At 37.4% G+C, this 21,758-nt stretch overlaps 1 protein-coding gene across 7 annotated transcripts in view; it reads left to right on the top strand.

The window, feature by feature from the left end:
* bi (T-box transcription factor bifid) overlaps nt 1-21,758 on the top strand; it is a 481,645-nt gene that overhangs the window by 432,070 nt on the left and 27,817 nt on the right. For all 7 annotated transcript variants that reach the window (XM_067780328.1, XM_067780331.1, XM_067780330.1 and 4 more), the window contains 2 exons: nt 8,419-8,565; nt 9,805-9,881. In XM_067780328.1, the coding sequence (XP_067636429.1) occupies nt 8,419-8,565; nt 9,805-9,881 (224 nt within the window). The remainder of the gene's footprint in view (nt 1-8,418; nt 8,566-9,804; nt 9,882-21,758) is intronic.

Here is a 21,758-nt window from a genome sequence, read left to right on the forward strand (position 1 = left end):
TGTGGATGTTGTATACACCGCATTGGACCGCCGTGAAGCTAAGCTCAGACGTCGTGCAAAAACGGCATTCCTAAAAGCTAAATTGCTGTTATGAGGTAAATGTGAATGTCTCTATATATCAGAGTAGGAAGGTCCAATGCGAATGCGTGTGAATGCGGGCGGGCCAGGATGAAAAAAATAAAACTTAATAAAAAAGATAAAGAAGAAGAGAAAAAAAATTACACTAATCGTGTAATAAATTAACGCTACCAGTGCTGCTCATTGAAGCTTACTTTAGCTTGAAACGCTTAGTGTGTTGTGCTTCTCCTTTGGACTACCACGCGGATTACATACACGTCACGCATGTGTTAGTTTGCGTTAATGGTGGGATTACGTGTTCATTGGCTATTTGTGGTTCATATTCTTACATACAAGGTGACGCTCAAATACCATTGCTATTCGGTCATAGATGCTCGTTTCGTTCTGCTTAGCTAGCGACTTTTTTGGAGGTAACGTGCGGAGCTAAGTAGAAGGTGCCATAAACAAAGATTTAGAATTTCCTCATACTCCGTATAAGGCTTTCACTTGTTCATCAAATACCTGCGACTTGCAATTTCAGCTTAGCTTTCGAGCTTTCTTCTTTGCAGTGAAGTTCTTGTAGCCGTTTGTGCTCACGAAAGTTAAGCCAGAACTGCTTCTAAAATATAAAATATATAATGCATATTAACTGATAAGTGGTCATAATAACATCTTAAAGATGACATTTCAAGGCTTTTTTCAATGACCTGTTATCTTCCTGTTTTTGGTCCTTGTTTAAGGGCAAGCTCTGTTCCCCTCTGCGAGTCAAACTTGAGATTCTTGAACAAATATCTGAAGCGACACACAGAACTGAAAATTGAGCCTTCGACAACTCTCGCCTATGAAGTGCAGCTTAATTTCAATACAAAGCCTAGTCTTTCTGTAATTGTAAGGAAGGGTTCAAAGAGAAAGGTGTTAATAGACTATAGTTATATGCGCCTTTGCTAAAGAAACACGCAAGTCACAATCTGGGAACCAAGGCAGTTCAGATAACACTGCATTGAATGCCCAGGGCAAACACAGGCCAAATTGTTTATACTCCCAGCAACGAGATTATGAGCCAAACTCATTAATCTAAGCAGAGGGGACATACGAACTCTCACAGGATACTATATGGGAGACCTTAGTCCACAATATCACCAAAGTAAGGTGAAATTTATACGACTCACAACTCTGTCGCTTTTGTGAGCTGAATGATGAAACGCCAACTCACATTCTCTGCGAATGCGTTGCTCTGGCAAGGCAGAGACACTTCCATCTACATGTGATTCTTAATGCCTACGTTATATGGAGTAAAAATCCTGAAAAGGTCCTTCAATATATAAAAAGTCGCCACATACAGTAATAAACTGAAAGGACAAGCATAATAGATCCAAATAAAGGTAGCAGCGCATCGAAATAATATTACCTAATCAATGTCAGGATTAATCAATGAACCACGATTTATTCCCAACCGATTTGTTTTTGCTCTGGAAAGGGTATATCTTTATAATCAATTACAAGTTGCAGGTCTCTGAAGAACCTCTCTGTACCACAACATCTTTTCTTTTTGAAAGTCCTAAGCGTATTGACTGAGCGATTTTGACTGAGGTCAATAAACTAAACCAATAACTATTCCAAACGACGGCTTTCTTTTCCGATGCTGAGATTCTTCATTTATACGCTATTTCCAACAAAAATTTGACAAGTGTAGGAGAATGATGTTGGATATCAATTTGAGATTGGAGATTGAAGTTTGATATATACTATATATATATAATTAGAATTTTAGATTACTCAAAGCTGAAAAAATATTTAGAGAATGATGTCGGATATCTGCGAGATATTTGGAAGATATATGTACATTTCTCGAAGGTTGGAGAATATTTTGAGAACCATGTTGAATATCAACTTGAGAACTAAATATTTCTCAAAGGTTGGATCAATATTCTTCAGCTTATCCTTTTTCTAGTGACGGATTTGAGTAGAGGTCGTTAACAATTCAAAAGCTTTTAGAAGTCGAAATGGTAGAGAGCTGGCGACTCACAATTAATGCAATTTTACATTTGCTTTATTTGGGGAGCTTTACTTAAATTTAAGGGGATAAAAGGTTTTCAAAACTTTTATATACTTTAAGAAGGTGAGAGACATTTTTTGACATACTAGGTGAGCTTTTATAAATCTTTAAAGCTTTGCAGGGTTTTTAGATGCTTTACAATTTTAAGTGCTAGACTTCTGAGGGTCCTTTCGACCCATTGACTGAGAATTAATAACTTTTCACACCTTTTATTTCAATCATTGACGAAAGCTTTTATAAAATTTCTAACACTTTAAAAAATGTATACACATAACATCCTTTTAAAAGCTTTCTTCATTGTTTTTCTCTTTGGCGTTCGAAATTGGAACAACCGACTGGACAGCGTCTGCGCCGTTAGAGCTTAGGCATCCAATTATATTTTTTAAAACAGTCAATTCCTACTTCGTTCCAGCTTTTTTCTAAAATAAAAAGCTTCAACCAACTACTACACATACACACAAAACACTTCAGCTTAACTCAAAGCCACTCATTGCTTAACACCTAAATCCCAAAGCAACCTTTAACTAAATAAGGCTTGCGAGCGACTGCAGGGTGTTGCCAAAGCAAAAACAAATAGAAACACCAAAAACAAACAGCAGTCAACTCTTAACAACAAAGGTTAATCATCAGTCTGATCGATTTGTCTTAATTTGCAAAAGCGTTTTTACTTATTTGTGTACACAACTACAAAAACAAACAGTTCATGTTATGGACAGGACAGACTGAATCCGAAGCAGGCCATTTTTGGTAAGACGTGTCGCTTATATTGGGATTACGTGTATGGCAAATATAGTTAATGTTGTTGTTGTTGTTGTTGCAGTTGCACAGCATCACGCTCCATGCGCCGATGTGTGTGTATGTTTGTGTTGTTGCACGGTTGTTGGCGCCTTGTTTGGCATTTGATTTCAATAAATCACCAGGCAAATTAGAACCAGCAAAACGAATGAGACAACTACAACAACCTCGACGCCATCCTCATCATCCTCGGCATAGATGTCGGGACCGCCCAATACTCAACACGCTTGTTAATCATACACGAAACAAGCTAAAGACGGACAGACAATTGAATAAAGATAGATGCTAGGTCACAACAAATACACAAACTTGCCAAAGGATGCGCACAGCACAAGAGCGCATTAACTTGATTAAGGGCAAAGAGGAGCGTGCGGAGGAATGATGATGAGCGCTGCGACGCCACGGAATAAGACTCATCAACATGTTGTATGCACAAACATAACTTGTTAACTGCCTATATTAACAACAACAAACCTACAACTAACCAACTAACTTATGAGCAATCGGTCAAATGTGTGTGTGTGTTTGTGTGTAAGTAAGTAAACAAGCTCTTGAACTCACGATTTGCTTGCTGGTGATGATGATGGTGGTGGTGGTGGTGGTAGTGCTGCTGTTGTTTCTTGTGTACCAAATTAGTAATGTGAGGTTAGTTTGTATGTGCACGCAATCCTGGCGCCAACAAACTATCAACGCAATCGCACGCTCAACAACTAACCAGCAATTATCCTGACCTTCAACGACGACGTGCATTGCGACTCAACACTTTTTTATATAACTGAATTTCGAGCTTTAGTTGGTTCTCAGGCTAATAAATAAATAAATGTTTCAACTCACGGCGAGCGCGGACTCAATAAGTAAAGGTGGCGCTTAACCAAGGCGCATATTCTCATAATCCATGGTAGTTGGGATAGCACGTCCGGACTTGGAAGAGTTTGAGAGCGTCTGGTATAATGCGTCATTAATATGCATGTGAGAAGGTTCAACAAGGAACTTTATTAATCTCAATCTCCAGAAGACTATGAAGCTCGTCCGATAGTTCCGTTTTCCAGTTAGAGGACAATATGATCAAGTTCGGCAGTGCACAAAAAGTAGCTTACTAATTTAGTAGATGTCAGTGGAAGCGGCGGCAGCCGTGGTGTGGTGGTAGCATGTTCTGCCTTCCACTCCCGGGTTCAACTCTGCGCAAAATAACATAATTTTTCTAATCGGGGCGCTTCTCTGAGGTGATTTGGCAAACACTCCGAGTGTATTGCTGCCATGAAAAGCGTCTCAGGGAAAATTCATCTGCCTTGCAGACACCGTTCGGAGTCGGCATAAAATATGTAGATCCAGTCCCGCCAATAAGTAGGGAAACTTCAAAGGAGCAAAACTAAACCGTCTTGCAGTAAATGAGAACTATACGAAATACTTGCTTTCATACAAGTAAGAAACGGCGCATTCGTGCCTTGGCAGCTACGTCACTCTTTACGGATATAAATTCGAGACTGTGTAAGATGCCGTTTATTTGGGAACCAGCGTTAACAGCACAAATTATTTCAGCTTAGAAATCAAACTAAGAATAACTCTTGCCAACAAGAGCTGCTTGGGACTGACTAAACAATTGAAACCCTAGTCTCAGCTCGTCTAACAAAAATCACGTTCTACAAGTCGCTCACCATACCTGTCCGGATGTATCGCTGGGAATCATGTACAGTCTCGAGAGAAGATGAGATGGCTCTTGGAGTGTTTGAGAAAAAAGTTCTCTGGAAGACTTATGGTCCTGTCCGATGCCGACGGCGAGTATCAAAGAGGTATAATGATGAGCTGTATGAGTTTTACGCAGATATGACGTTAGTGCAGCTGATAAAAACATATGTGTATGAAGGCGCTCCGGCAAAGAAAGTATTTCAGTCGGCACACATCTTTGAAAGCAGAAGAAGGGCTGATCTCTACTGACCTGGAAGAGGCAAGGCAGATGAGGGAAAACTTGACTTCACACGGTGCTCCCAATCGGGACAGTTATCGCCAAACAGGTAGAGCTGGCGTCACGTGTTATGCAACGGCCAAAATAGCTTAGGCGGTTAAGCGCCAATTAATGATGATGAATACTTTGCTCAGCGGCAATCATTTCATTTTGCAAAATTTTATTTCCATACTTTTAATGTCAATTTTAATTTGAAAATACATAAATTTACAACAAAAAACAACCTTGTATATAAACTGTAATAATAAACGCAAACTTTTTTTCGCTAACATTTCTACAACATTATTATAAAGAGTCGCGTACTCATTCAATCATATAACAATTGTTTTGTTTTTTTTACAAAAACATTTGTACGCATGAATGTGCTAACAATTATACAAATATGGCAACGCTGCCACAAACGTAGTCACATAAATATTTCTTCTATTTTATTACAATAAATATGTTTGTTGTTGTTTATTTGTTTGTGAATGATGATGAATTGAAAATGTTGTTAGAGCCAGTTGGGGTAATTAATGCAATAATAACTGCAACAACAGCTAGAAAGTCAAAAAAAAAAAAAAAAAATAATCGACAATTATAACAACAAATAAAATTTCATGCTTGCGCATTGACATTCAATTGGATAATAAAAACTATTATGATTGCCATGATCACTTAAATAATGGCGAAAATCAGTTATTTATCTGCCGCAACAAATGCAATAAAAGCAAAAAAACAGCAACAACAATAAATGTAACAACAAGCTGTAAAAGGTTAAAGTATCAAATTTGCACAAAATAATAAAAAAATATTTATGGCTACCATATGAGCCAGTGAGTTAATTCATTAAAATATATATCATTACCGTACAAAAAATGCAATGAGTCCTGGCTGAGTCGCAATGAAAAATGGAACTAAAGCCAGTTTTAATCTCTTTATATAGGTTGGAGTGATCACTTTTGTTTAAGAACGTCCTGTCTGAATGGGTAGTGTCGGGCTGATCCACCTTATACCCCAATGGGCAATGTTGGGCAAATTCTTTTTCTAGTCACATTTATAAACCCATGGATACTATTCGACGCGTCCTCTTTGTCCCCTACGGGCACTGTTCAACACGTTCTCTTTGTCTTTCTACTCGTACTGTCGCAGACATTCTCTTTGTTCGCTTATGAGTACGGTCGCACAAGACTTTCTGCAAGCTAAATACATATCTACAAATGTACTAAGTATGTAGACCTCCATGCGTTACAGTTCACCAAACGTTGCTGAATTATCACTGGGTGCAGCAGTTTTATTTTCTTGTTGTTGGTGCAAAGTTATGCACCACGTCGGCTAATTAGACATGAAAAGCGCGTTCGTACTTAGGTTGTTTTGACTTGCCACCTCACATTTACTTATTTAGTTATGACAAGTCTTGTAATACTTAAAGTGAGTTGTAATTAGCGCACAGTGGGCCTAGTGGAGGTTTGAAGCGTACAAATAAGTTTTTTAACACGCTTATACCAGCTAAATTTGTACTTTTGTATGTATGTATGTGACGCTGTTATACCAAATAATAAAAAAAAAACATGTTACTTATTTGTTTATTCTCACCCGTAACCCGTCTATTCAGGTTTGCGTGTAATTGTTAGGTTTTTAAGAAAACTTGCTTCTTTCAAGTATATTATCGCCATAAAAATTATATTCGGATATGATAATTTAGCGTACAGTCAAGGAAGTGTCAGAAAGTGAAACAAATTTACAAAAAAGTTTAACCCTGTTGTTTTCGTAGATTTAAAACAAGCGAACAGTGGGGCAAGAGTCACTCCTAGCTAACCAAAAAGTAATAATCAAATTAATGTTTTATGCCTATTTAATAACAATATGCAACTTAAAAATTAGATATTGAAAGTTTACAGATTTTCGTACAATGGGGCAAGAGGTATTTGGGAGTAAAAAATAATTATAGAAAAAAAATGTCGATGTAATCGAAAGAAATCATTGATATTTAAAGGGCTTTGTATAAAAAAACTGCTTTCGAAGATTTAAAACAGCAGTACAGTGGGACAAAACGCCACTTGCAAGTAAATAAAAATAAAAATAGTGCCAAACTAATTTTTGTTGTTTTTTTTTTAAATACAATATGCATAACAAACATATTTTCACAATTTTACACAGTGGGACAAATTTACTTGGACGGCAACAAATTAAAAAAAGCTAAATATGTTAAAAAAGTGTTTACATATTTTTTTATTACACAAAAAGAGAAAAACAAGTTTTCGAAGATTTAAAATGTGCGCACTGTGGGACAAGAGTCACTTATAGGTAAAAAAAAATAAAAAGAATAGAAAAAAATGTCCTTTTTTTGGATTACAATATGAATATTTTCAATAAATATCTGAAGTTTTAATTATTGCTTTGGTTTTGATGATGGATCAACTTTTTTTCAGTTTCCATGAAATTGAATATTTCATCGATTTTTCGAATTGCATCGCTCACATTACGCTCCATCTCGCATATCCTAAGCGTACATTACACTGACTGCGATTGCTAGCATGTAATTCTACCAGCACCAATACCAAAACCAGCACTATCATCATCACCAACACCCTAGCCCACTCAATTTGCGACTCTTCCAACAACAACCCATCGGCAATCACTTCAAACTTGCTTTTAACTATAATTTTTATTTACTTTGATAGCCACAAAACTTAAAGCCACTCGACGATTTATGCAGGTAGCCAAATGAATTTGGCACTTAAGTGTTAACACCACAACAAACAAAACAATAACAAAACGCATTGGTAACTATGAAATAAATGCACGTACAAATGCAATTGATTGCATGCAACATTTAGTTGTGGCATGCAGCAAGTCTTTGAATGCCACATATGTTTTTGGATATGATATACATGAGTGTGAGTTGATGTGAGGTGTGCGATCCTGTAGGAAATTTGCAAGCACAATGTAACCAGTTTTTGACTAACTTATTACCACTAGCTTTTTATTTTCTTCACATACGTGAATGTACAACAAAAAATTAATTTGATGGATAACTAAATCATTATGATTGATAACTACAAACTAGTTTAAAAATGGCTAGTATATGGCCAATTGTAAATAAATTCGGCGTTTCAACGCATACACCGCCGGTAAATATCTACTTAAGTAGCTCCGGCAACATTTTGTACATATTCATGGCACTTCTAGTTAGTCAAGCTTCCCACAGGAGTGTTTATTTATGGCGTATTTGGTTTCCGTGAATGTCGTTTTCTGTTTTTGCTACTTTTGACCGTACACGTACATATATGCCGTATATATTCGACGTAAATAATTGGCACTTTATAACACTTGTCAAATTGCATTAATTCGTTGATAAATTTTTCAATTCACAAAGTTGGTTGCTTTTCATGAAAAAGTTATTAAAAAATTTTGTATTTTTATTTAATTTTTTTGATGGCATATTTTTTTTCAATTTTGTTTCTTATAATCAAACACTTGCTGTAGCATTTTTAAAACGATTTTCTTTTACTTGAAAATATTTTTCAGGCTCTAATCAATTTCTTTCTTTTGTTTGTAATTCCAGACGATACTCAATTCAATGCATAAATACCAGCCACGTTTCCATTTGGTGCGAGCTAATGATATACTCAAGCTGCCGTATTCGACATTTCGGACGTATGTTTTTAAGGAGACGGAATTTATTGCAGTTACAGCATATCAAAATGAGAAGGTGAGAAAATAAGAAATTTTTAAAATTAAGGAAAATTACCAAACATTTAATTTAAAAAAGAAAAATTGAGAAAAAAACATAAATAAAAAAAAAAACTAATTAAGTGGTAAAATGAATAGACAATAATAGTAAAAAAATAAAAATAAGATTAAAATGAATAGAAGTAAGAAAATAAAAATAAGATTAAAATAACCAAAAATTTAATTTAAAAAGGAAAATTAAAAAGAAAACCATAATTAAAAAAAAAAAAACAAATTAAGTGCTAAAATGAATAGGAGTAAAAAAATAAAAATATATCGAGTTCGAATCGAACCTTGAATCATTTATCAATAGGCCGATAAAAACAAAAACAATTGTTAATAAACCATGAGCACTTGGGAATTGTCAAAACAACAGATGGCGCAACGCTGAATAAATATAGTTGGTAAGAAGTAGCAATTTATCAGTCAAACAAACCACCGCTGTATAGCTAAATGGTTAGCGCAGCGTGCCTAAAGCGCACTGATGATGAAGGCTGTCTAAGCTTTGGTGATTCGACGGGCGAATAGTTTTTTGTTATTATATTATTTGTTATTTTGTGGACTGGATGTTATGTTATTATTTTTAGAGAGGGAGGTCGCTATGCACCTGTTACACCTTGTATTTATTAATTGGGGGCGAGCACTGGGGGCTCCAAGGTATTGGCTGCGGGTTCAGCCACCTTGTTTTGCTTTGAAAAACCCCACTTTGGGATACAAAATTTAAACTATGTCTTTAGAATATTTCACTAACCAGTTGAGAATTACAAGCACAGTCAATTGCTAATGAAACTAACGAACGAAACATGTTCATAGTTTAAGTCACTTAAGCAAAGGCTTAGCACCCTTCGAAATGGATCTATATACGCAGCTATCGCAGGTTGTCTGAGAAATTTTCTACTTACTATTCCAAAAACAAAATACAAATTTTCAATTATAGAAAAATTTAAAAATAACAATAATTATCATTAGAAAAAAAATATTGTTCTGGCCTAGAGCTCGAATCGAACCTTGGAAAATAATATATTTTTATTTTAATGGTAGTATAAATAAAAAAAAATTAAAAAAAAAAACTAATAAATTTTGCACAAAACAAACAAAAAAGGTTTAAATATTAAAATTGTTTATTTGAATTTGAAAAATAAACAAAACATTATAAAAATTTGTGAAAGCGACAGTTTTGTAAGTTTAAAACTTTACCCCGAACTTTTCTCTTTTACAGATAACTCAGTTAAAAATCGACAACAACCCCTTTGCAAAAGGCTTTCGTGATACTGGCGCTGGCAAGCGGGAAAAGAAGTAAGTATCACTAAAGTATGTTTTCTGAGTAGACTAGTTTAGGATGTATTAAGTTTCTATGGCACTCACGCCCTTCGCGAAGACCTGCTTTGAACACAACATTCCTATTCAATTGGCAAACTTTGTTATCAGTTCAGCGCAGTTTTTTTGTACTGGATATCCTTTTAGACATCATGAGCTCAGATTATTAGGGAATCTCAGTGAATACACTAGTTTATACTCCTTTTTTCTAATTTTTCTACTTGAGAGTAATCATATTGTTCTATTTTATTGTAACTCTCCGAACGGCAGCCTTCTTTCGTGCTAAGTTATTGCAAAAATATATTCACGAGAGAAGCTGCGTATTGACAGGCTATGTATCGCGCCAATTACTGCCATTTAAAAAACCAAAAATATTTGTATCAAAAGCTCATGCCTAAAAGCTTGCACTAGATGGCGCTATGCTTAGCAGTATGTATTTTTGGGTTCAATTTTAATCTGAGGTGTCTTTCAAGAAATTCATATTTTAGTGAAGGATGTTGGGATGAAAATGTAAGAAGATGGTATAATCGAAGATGAATGTGAATTTTTTTATGAACTACCAACAATTGATGGCACTCTGGGTATGGGGATCTTATAATAAAAGCTCAGTTCTCCCATTTTACTTTTTTAGAGCTTTGAACTCTGATTCAACGTTTAATGGAGTATTATTGATCGGGCTATATAAAATTTAGGATTATTTTCGCAATCGGCAAGTAGTGATTAAGAGAAAACCAACAAATTCGCCTCTCTCAGAGCTTAATCGCATTGTAATGAGAAAGCTTTATGTGGGGTTATAACTCTTTCGAGAACCATAGATGGCACTATGGGAAAGCTTTTTCAAAATTTCTTTCTAGATACATTTTCATATTTCCTATCCATTTTTGCAATCACGGTTTTCTCAAATTTCGCTTTAAATTGTGCTTCTTCTATTCAAACCAAAAAGTAGAGCTAAGTCAACCCCATAAACTCTCATCCTCCACTGACCAAACTTTATTGGCTTTGTCATTGATGTGGGTATATAACAACTGTCAACTGTCATGATTTTCAGTTTCACTGTTTAAAAATGACAACTCAATAAACATTGGCAACGCCTTAAAACTCAAACACAGATTTCGCGTGCCAAGTTGTCAGAGCGACAAACAAACAAACTATCAGCTTAATACAACAACAACAAAAAAACTGAATTTTACAAAATTTCAACGCAAAGCAGCGAACCAGTAAACACTTCGTATTGGCCAACAGTTAACGCCCACTTTTACAAAAATATCCATGGAGGTATTAAGAAATCGACTTCGATATAATATTTACAGTTAAGTCGAGCAGTAGCTTTAACGGTTGCGCCTGACAGGCGTTAAAGCAGTCAGTTAGACAAAAGTGACATGTAACTGCAAGAAGAATGTCATGAGGGGTATGGAGCGTGATGTTGAAAATGTGGCAAGAATACATCCACACGGAAGATACTTTGCCAAGTAAATGAGCAATCATCGTGTGACTGGTGTTGACATTTGATTTCACACAAATTGCGACCGCTAGCTGTCAGTTCATACTACTTTGGTTCTATTTGAATAGAGAGATAGAAGAATTTTCGAATTTCGGTGCAAATGAAGCAATAATAATGCTGACACAAAAACGCTTGTCATTTTAGTGCTGCCAAATGCAGCAAGCGCGTAAACTTGCAACGTCTTTGATTTGACAGCGCATTTAAACGAAAGTTAGTTTTGAAAAGAGCGCGACGTTGTTGAGGGTGTTGGAATTAAATGCTGAGAGGAGACGAAGGATTTTGGTCATAGGTAGAAGAAGGTAGTTTAAGCTACCACGGCAAGCAATATGATGAATGCTCTATGGATATGAATCATCTTTCTACGCACTCTTCATTCAGCTCGTAACTGATCAATCAGGATTCCGTTTTGCAATGATTATAAAATGTATATGTCATATGGAACGAAATGTAGGCAACCATCTTAACCGTTTCACTTTAGTTGGAAGCTTGCGAGAAACGAGAGAGCGGCTCCAAGTGTCTTAGCTATTTGCGACAGGACAGACATCGGACGATTTTAGTCTCCTTGGTTCTGGTTTTCCAAGCTTTAGTACGGCACCACCCTCGCCATTTGTCATTTTTCAGGCACAACAAAGATGGACAGAGACAGGTTAAAGACAAGAACGAGGAAGCTGAATCCTTCATTACCAATGTTTTTTTAGCAGCCGCATGCTCTCCCATGCTCTCTGCTTGAAGGTTGGAATGCCACAGTTTGTGATTGGCATTTAAAATTCCTAAAATAATGCGTTTTTCGACAGTGAGTAGAGCACTAACGTCAGGGCAATAGCCTCTGGAGCAGCAGGTAACAGAGGGGCTGTAGATGTTTGTGATTTAAAAATTTGCATCACCTGAAGGGATAGTCGCTTAGCAGCAGGGTGCAACAAAAGCACCCATCGGGGAAGTACCCTTTCTTAACCCAGAATATCTAGAAAATTGGCATCGTCCGAGACAGGATTGCGCAAATGTATATATCCTTTATTTCCAAACACTGCACATCGTGACTGCGACTATGCGTCTTTTTCCCTGTCCTTGTTGTTTTTTATTATTTTTTTTTTCCCTGTCCTTCTCGTGTGCTGGTGTCGGAAAGTGGAGGGTAACACAGGGCGATAGTAGCAATGGGGGCGGCCAGTTGAGCTGGAAATGTGGTCCACAGTTACTGGAATCTACCTCTAAACACTCCATTCGTTGCAAGCATCCTTTGCACTTGGCACACTGACAGGTGTGTGACCATCTTTATATATTATTTTTGGGTAAAAGCAACTAAAACCACTTTTTGTTTGCTGCGGTATACGCCAAGGGCATGGGTTTCCCCTAGTGCACAGTTCCGGTTCGGTGCTTATTGATTCAACTAATACTGAAAGCCATATTTAGAGAAAATATGTGTTACTTTTCGGCACATCAATGATCCTGAGTACAACTGTTATTAAATAACCAACAACAACAAATTGCAAAAATCAGCATTTCATCAATATCCTTCAAGCAGATCTTTTATGTCACTCTTACTTTATTTTAAAATTTTCGCTTACCCCGCATACTAAGACATTCAACGTGCTACATCTGTATCAGTGACAGGAAACGGAAATCCATTTTGATTGATTGATTTTAATTTCCTGCCACAACAAACAAGCACAATTGCAAATTTGACTTTTTGATTGCGGACGTAATGTTCACCCACACACACACACACACATGCACACACCCATGTATACGCAGTGCTGCAAATACATACAAATACGAGCACAACCAATTTGTTTGTGGCAGCATCACATTCAAAATTATTCACCCACTCAAGAGTGATGATGAGAATTCGCCCACACGTACAGAACTTTAGGAAAGATGACGGAAGAAAAGCGGTGTCAGCAAGTCATCGGCAGTTGAAATGCAGAAGCAGTGAGTGAGCATGACAATAGCTGTTGTCAAGTAAAAGTATTTGTGTGTCGAAATTTTCGGAAGCAGTGACATATAGACAGCTAACTTAAGTCCTGCAGGATGTAAAAGATTTGTGCTGGTAGACAGGAAAACGCGGTTTTAGGGTGGTGGTTGCTAGCGTAACGCTTTAAGCCTACCTATCTATCAACGCTTCAGTCAGTTGGTCAGTCTATCACTCAAGTCACTGGCATTAGTACGGTCACATAATCACTCAATTAGAAAACAAGTCAATGGTTATCACATTTGTTGTTTGATTTACTCAATTTCGTACCGATTTTAGGCAGCGTGGGGGTCATGATGAATCGAAAGTAGTTATGAAGTTCATTGATGTAATGAGGAGTAGCTTGACAGAGAAAAGTCTTAAGGTAATTGAAATCCAAGCAGTAGGTTATAAAATAATGAAACATTCAATAGGCTGTGGAGACCAAAAATATAGTACCCCGCAATTTTATTGACACACCAAAGGCTTCCGAAATGCGACACATGAGGTCATTCAAAGCTGCGATTAATGACAACTCAGGCCTGGTGATAATTCGCTGTGCGCTGATCATGCCAAAGAAAAAAATATTAATTTGGGAATAGGATAGACAACTGACTCAAGTGTGGCCACTAGGAGATGCCCCCAGCTCTGTTGAGGACTTTAGTCATAGATCAAGAGACTCTTTTGCAAACTGACAAACAATGCATTCTAAGGGAAAGGGTATCCAAAGAAGACCATGAAGCTCCACTGTAGCTTACGCTATCACCTAAGTAAGCTTAATCCATTCGATGCGCAAACCTTGCTTTGCGAACATGACATTTCCTGGGAACTACTTTCTATAGTAAGACAGGGTTCTTTTTGTAGGCTGTATGACTCTGCTCGTGGTACGCACATTTAGATTCAGTGAGTAAATAACAATAGCAATCATAATTTGGCGCCACCTCCTAGGAGATTGAGGCCATTTTCATAGGGCTACCTTTAACATTTTCCTACAACTTATCGGGACGTACAAGTTTTATGCCGACTCCGAATAACATTTGTAAGGCAGTTGAATTTTCGCTTTGGAATTTTTAATGGCAGAAACACACTCGAAATATCTCCCGAACCACTGCGGTGGGCGACCGCATTAAAAAAAGAATGATGTTACTTTTAAGGCACTTTTGAACTCAGGACTTTTGGTGTGACGAGCACGCTACCACCACACCAAGGCGGGCGCCGTTACTCAGTGGGTCTTCTAAATCTTATATAGCGGTGTACAGCCTGATAAAATTGGGACCCACATTAAGTCTATGTTAGGCTTTTAAGAATTGGCCAATTACACTTAAGCATACAGACTGACCACACGAGGGTCAATAAAGAACTCCAAAGTCAGTGCAGTGCGTGATAAGCTCGTGTGAGCATCTTTTTCCCTTCATTGCTTTAAGAGAAGTCCATTAGCTCTCGCGCTAGGGGAATGCCTCGTTTTTTTCTGTGGCCTATGTTATGGGGTCCTCGGTGCATACTTTCACGGTCCATGGTTGAAAAAGTGGTTCCCAAAGCGATTAAGGAAATAGCACAGCTCGGGTTTGAGTTTTTATAGTGAACTGTTCTCACTGAGGGCTCAGGCTTAGCAAGTCCCCCACCATTCCTATGGTCATAATGGTGCTTAGTCTTTTCCTATCCCGTAACGCAAATCTAGAAGCTGATTTTGTCACTATAATAACAACAATGGAACCCAACTTCATCCTCATGTACGTCTTAAGCTTCCTTCTAATGTGCCTCTACTAAAGCTTGTGTATCTAAACACAGGGGTCTACCTGGACACAGGTCATATTAAAAGGATACAAATTCAAACTCTTAAAACAAGGTCGCTGCCTCTAACTTTTTTTTCAGATTTTTCAAGATAATTGTAATAATCACAGGCGTAGGTGAAGAGGAATCGTTTCTGTTCACAATCTTCAGAGAAGAGCTACCCTAAACTAGTCTTTGTCCGGATCTGCCAAATTCGGTTTTGCTGTTACATAAGCATCACTGATTTCAGTAGTAACTTATTTATAACCGTACCATCACAAAACGATCTCAAAACGCCTTTGAACCGGCTTCAAATGAAGTGAAAGGTGAAACCGAGATAGATCTTGAAGACGTAAACTCACTTTGGTCATGCACAGTATTCTACTTTGAAACGCATGACTTCTAGAGAAATTTTGTTTCTCCAGATCTCGGAAAATGAAATAAAACCTAACGTAGTTCAATCAATTTCGTGCGTTCTCTTCATTAACCCTTTAGCTAGACTGAATGCTCGTCTATATCTATTTAAGAGCTCGCCCCACCTATCAAGAGAAATTTTTTTTCTGTTAAGTCACCGTTTTAAAACGAGAAAACTAAGTTCCGTGCCAAAGTTTCCTCCACCAAATTTTCCGCCGACTATTCCAGGTATCGTGTAAGTGACTTGTATGTATCGACGTTTGACAAGTGTCAGATGTCAGTGTGAGCACATTACGCATCAGAACAGCGTGACACTACAAACGAAGGCAATTTTTAGATATTTTATTTAACTCACACCACTTTACGTTAAACAAAACGTTCTTCTTCACTCTAACGTATGATGACCCCTCACTCCTGCCTAGTAAGAAACTCACGCAACACTGACGCCACAACCAATTTGACTACATCGATTTGTGGTACTGATAGAGTCAACAGAACCACAGATCAAGCGGGAGTTGCCAATGATGCTAGTTAAAGTTGAAGAAGAACAAGAAGTTGACGATAGGATTTGGAAATGGGGGAAGCAGAGAAGGATGACGAGAGATGGTATGTAGAAAAGTAAAAATCACATATCATCAACTGATAGTTAATTTTGCGCAGATTGGGCACTAAAAGCATTTGCAGTTGTCATATCAGTAGCATCAAGAATTTTAGAGAAGAAAAAAAACCAAAAGTAGAACTCTTAAATAGGACACCCTGTAGGAAATTAAGCTAACTAAGTGAGCCGCAAGTTGATTATTTTACAGGTATTAATCACGCTGCTCAGTCTATTTCAAGCGACTTTCAGCTCACTACTCTTCCTTATTGATGGGCGGGAAACCTAATTTCGTGTTGACTAACTGCAAACTACCTTCTTATAATTTGGTTTATAGTTAGATGGTAAATTAAATATACACTGTACTCACTATTTTTAGTTTTTGTTTTTTTTTTGTACAGTTGCCTCAGTTTACGAAAACTTACTCGATTGCAGCTACCTACGAACCGGTTTCTCTTAGACTAATTTGCACTTAATTAGAAAAAGCAATACTCTTCAAATTTGCGATTTTTGTAGTTTTCGTGTTTTATGTTACTTTATTGAAAAAAACAAAAAAAAAGTAAATACTGGTTGTTTATAAACTAGTTTGTAGCTAGTTGATACATTTAATAACCCACTTTAGTTTAGAGTTTGTTTGCTCACAACTAACTACAAAATGGTTGCCCTAAGAATATTTTTTTGTGGTTAGTCAATGAGAAAGATATTTTTCTAATTTCCCATTTTTTGGTTTTCATGTTGAAAAATACTTTATTGAAAAAAAGTAAATATTTTTCACAAGTTCAAATAGTTTGTTTATAAACTAGTTTGTATTCAGTTGCTTAATTTATTATACACCGCACTTTACATTTTTAGATTCCAGATAAAAGAAAGCGTTGTTCGAGTTGGAAAATGTTAAGTATAATTTGAGCTAACTATGTACACATTGGTTACTTTTTAAGTAATTTTTGTTTAGTTAGTAAACGAATATTTTTCATTTTATTTATATTAATGCTTTCTTACCTTTTGCATTTATTTTCTTAGTTGAAACTAATTATTTAAAAATTGGTTAAAACTCGTTTTGTAAATACACACTAGAAAATAGTTATTTATAAACTGACTAGAAACTTGTTATTTATAAATTGGTTTCTAGTTAGTTGAAACATACAAAATTATTTATTATTTGTATCCTTTGTTTTTGCGATATTCAACTTTTAGTTGTTTCTCGAATTCAATATATGTATTTTGAAATTAGTCAATAATAAGCTGTCAGCAGTAATTAGCCACCCTGTAGTGAAACCAGTTACTCGTTACCCAAATTTTTGATTCAGAACTAGACCTAAAGTACCAAATAAGAACTATTTCCTTAGTAACTAAGTTTTATCTAGTTCGGAACTATAGAAAAGATAAAGCAGCATTCGACATTTGACAGCATGTTAAACAGATTGAGGACGAACTAGTTCCGTTTGCTCTAGAACTGCACGAGTTAGTTAAATAAACTCTTAATTCAACTATAACAGTAGGTTAGGTTAGGTTGGGTGGTAGCTTTCCTGATAGGGGAAGCTCACTTGGACAACATGAAGGTCCGTTGTGATACCACATATAATAAACTAAAATAACGGTGACGTAGATATAACTATTTAGAGAATCGTTGCGTATCAACGATAAAGTTCCGAATGATCCCGTTCTCAACCTTGGATAGCTCCTCGGGAGATCCAAGTGAGTCGCGACCGAAATACGCTCGCCTAGTTCTGGCAAAAGCTGGGCAATGAAGCATAAAGTGATTTGGTGATTTTACCTCATCATCCTCCATACAGCTGTAGCAGGATGGAGTTTCCAATATATTGAGACGTACCGCATGGATACCCATGGGGCAGTGCCCTGTCAAAACCCCAATGACCATTGATAGGTGAGCCTTAGTGAACAAAATTATTTCAGCAGACCTGCCATCCACTTTCGGCCAGAAAGATCTTGCTACCCTGCAAGACGTAGTGTCCGCCCAACGTTTGCTGAGCTGACTCGAGGCCCAGCTATGGAAGAGCAATACACAGGTGGCTAGCGGAATCCCGAAATCCCTACAGCCATCTTCATCCGGTTCAGTTGTACCGATTCGGGCTAAGAGATCCGCTTCACCGTTACCCGGAATATCACTTTGACCCTGGACCCAGATAATCTTAATTGTAAAATAATTCGATGCAAACGCAAGTGGGTCAGGCACTCCCAGACCATCCTCGATCGCACTGTAGTTGAGCTCAAGGCCTTTATAGCCGCTTGGCTGTTAGAGTAGATGTTAAATTCCCTAACCGTAGTAGCACTGGATAGCATTTCATCCACCGCATCCTTAATCGCAGCAACTTCCGCTTTGAATACACTGCAGTGATCAGCCAACTTAAACTTGCGGCTTACATTTAGCTCTTGACTAAAGACCCCTCCCCGCCAACCTTTCCCTCCAACTTCGACCCATCCGTGAACAAGTTAACCGGTCCCATGCCCCAGATAATTCCTCTTCCCCACTCCTCCCTCGGGGGAATGACTGGGGTGAAGGTTGCATAGGGAGCGGTTATCGGCATGCAATAGTCCGTCCTGTCCGGGATAAGTCGAGTCTAGTAAGAAGGCTAGAGTGTCCGAAATCAGAAAGCATATAACCCATATCGCGAAGCCTGACCAACGACCGGGCCGCGGCTGCCTTTCCAGCAATATCTGCTGGATGTATATTCAGCATGACATTCAGTGCCAAGGTAGGTGTTGTTCTCAGAGCGCCACTGATACCAATAAGCGCCCTCCGTTGCACTGACACTAACATTTTGGAGGTGCTCGCCGTGTCCAGTGCTTTCCACCAGACCAGCCGCCCTGGTGGTCTGATTCTCTTGACGACCTAAGAGCGTCCAGTAGGCGGCTCTTTAACAGAGCCAGGAGGAGTAAATTACCCTCGGACTAGCAGCTCTATAAGGTGAGTCTGGGGATTAATAAATATGAAATAAGGAGATTCATGGCGAAGTTTCTGCGAAAACGTAGAAGGCTGCAATGATTCCACGAGGCTTAGAAAAATACTATAACAGTAGTCGTCCGCTGAATTTCCGGGAGGGTAGACATAAACACGCATTCTACTATATTGTTATCACTGAGAAGAAGACTCACATTTTTTTAGGCTTAAAAGTTCTATAGATTTAATCTTTGCAATTATGTCAATCACTTGATTTCTACCCCATGCGTCTTGCCTGACGCTACGCACTCTTCACCCTCACATAAAACCAGCATCGAGAAAAATATTCGCTGACTCACCCAAAACCCAAAAAAAAAAGAAATACGTTAAATCGCAGAAAACGAAAAAAACAGCAAACCAGAGTATAACACACAAACAGACATACAAACTCATACACCAGTTTATTTGCCTCAGTACACCATATTATTTGCTTTCAATGCTAGCGGCATATCCTTAATGAATATCCTGCGTTAGTGCTACTAAGCGCCTCGAAAGCAATTTACAAACGCTTTTAAGTGTTTTTCTATTGTTTCATATATTGCTCGAGTCACTCGTATACGCTTCCGCGACGATGATATCGGATTTCCGGTAATTTTTGATAGAATAATCAATTGAGTGAAAAGTGGATGGACAGAGGGGTGTAGGGGGAGTAGCTATTGGATGTGATTGTAGATAAACTTTTAATAGGAGAGTGATAGCAAACTAAGGGAAAAGTTATGCTAAATTGTTAAAGCAGAGTGCGGAATATTTAAGTTTTGCACTTGGTCTGCTTTTAGGTGCTTATTTTTATACTCAGTTGAGCAGAGCTCACAGAGTATATTAACTTTGATTGGATAAAGGTTGGTTGTACAGGTATAAAGGAATCGAGATAGATATAGACTTCCATATATCAAAATAATCAGTATCGAAAAAAAATGCGATTGAGCCATGTCCGTCCGTCCGTCCGTTAACACGATAACTTGAGTAAATTTTGAGGTATCTTAATGAAATTTGGTATGTAGGTTCCTGGGCACTCATCTCAGATCGCTATTTAAAATTAACGATATCGGACAATAACCACGCCCACTTTTTCGATATCGAAATTTTCGAAAAATCGAAAAAGTGCGATAATTCATTACCAAATACGGATTAAGCGATGAAACTTGGTAGGTGAGTTGAACTTATGACGCAGAATAGAAAACTAGAAAAATTTTGGACAATGGGCGTGGCACCCACTTTTAAAAGAAGGTAATTTAGAAGTTTTGCAAGCTGTAATTTGGCAGTGGTTGAAGATATCATGATGAAATTTGGCAGGAACGTTACTCTTATTACTATATGTCTGCTTAATAAAAATTAGCAAAATCGCAGAACGACCACGCCCACTTTTAAAAAAAATTTTTTTTTTTTTATTCAAATTTTAAAAGAAAAGTTAATATCTTTACAGTATATAAGTAAATTATGTCAACATTCAACTCCAGTAATGATATGGTGCAACAAAATACAAAAATAAAAGAAAATTTCAAAATGGGCGTGGCTCCGCCCTTTTTCATCTAATTTGTCTAGGGTACTTTTAATGCCATAAGTCGAACAAAAATTTACCAATCCTTGTGAAATTTGGTAGAGGCTTAGATTCTAGGACGATAACTGTTTTCTGAAGGGCGAAATCGGTTGAAGTTACGCCCAGTTTTTATACACAGTCGACCGTCTGTCCTTCCGCTCGGCCGTTAACACGATAACTTGAGCAAAAATCGATATATCTTTACTGAACTCAGTTCACGTACTTATCTGAACTCACTTTGTATTGGTGTAAAAAATGGCCGAAATCCGACTATGACCACGCCCAATTTTAAGATATCGAAAATTACGAAAAATGAAAAAAATGCCATAATTATATACCAAATACGAAAAAAGGGATGAAACATGGTAATTGTATTGGTCTATTGACGCAAAATATAACTTTAGAAAAAAACTTGGTAAAATGGGTGTGACACCTACCATATTAAGTAGAAGAAAATGAAAAAGTTTTGCAGGGCGAAATCAAAAGCCCTTGGAATCTTGGAAGGAATACTGTTCGTGGTATTACATATATAAATAAATTAGCGGTACCCGACAGATGATGTTCTGGATCACCCTGGTCCACATTTTGGTCGATATCTCGAAAACGCCTTCACATATAGAACTAAGGGTCACTCCCTTTTAAAACACTCATTAATACCTTTAATTTGATACCCATATCGTACAAACACATTCTAGAGTCACCCCTGGTCCACGTTTATGGCGATATCTCGAAAAGGCGTCCACATATAGAACTAAGGCCCACTCCTTTTAAAAATACTCATTGACACATTTCATTTGATACCCATATCGTACAAAAAATTCTAGAGTCACCCCTGGCCCACCTTTATGGCGATATCTCAAAAATGCGTCCATCTATAGAACTTAGGCCCACTCCCTTTTAAAATTATTATTAACACATTTCGTTTGATCCCCATATCGTACAAACAAATTCTAGAGTCAGGCCTGGTCCAACTTTATGGCGATATACCTAAATGGCGTCCATCTATAGACCTATGGCCCACTTCCTCTTAAAATACTCTTTAATACCTTCCACTTGATACACATGTCATACCAACACATTCCAGGGTTACCCTAGGTTCTTTTTACAATATGGTGATTTTCCCTTACTTTGTCTC

Source organism: Eurosta solidaginis, chromosome 4, assembly GCF_040869045.1.
Source record: "Eurosta solidaginis isolate ZX-2024a chromosome 4, ASM4086904v1, whole genome shotgun sequence".
Lineage (NCBI taxonomy): Eukaryota > Metazoa > Arthropoda > Insecta > Diptera > Tephritidae > Eurosta > Eurosta solidaginis.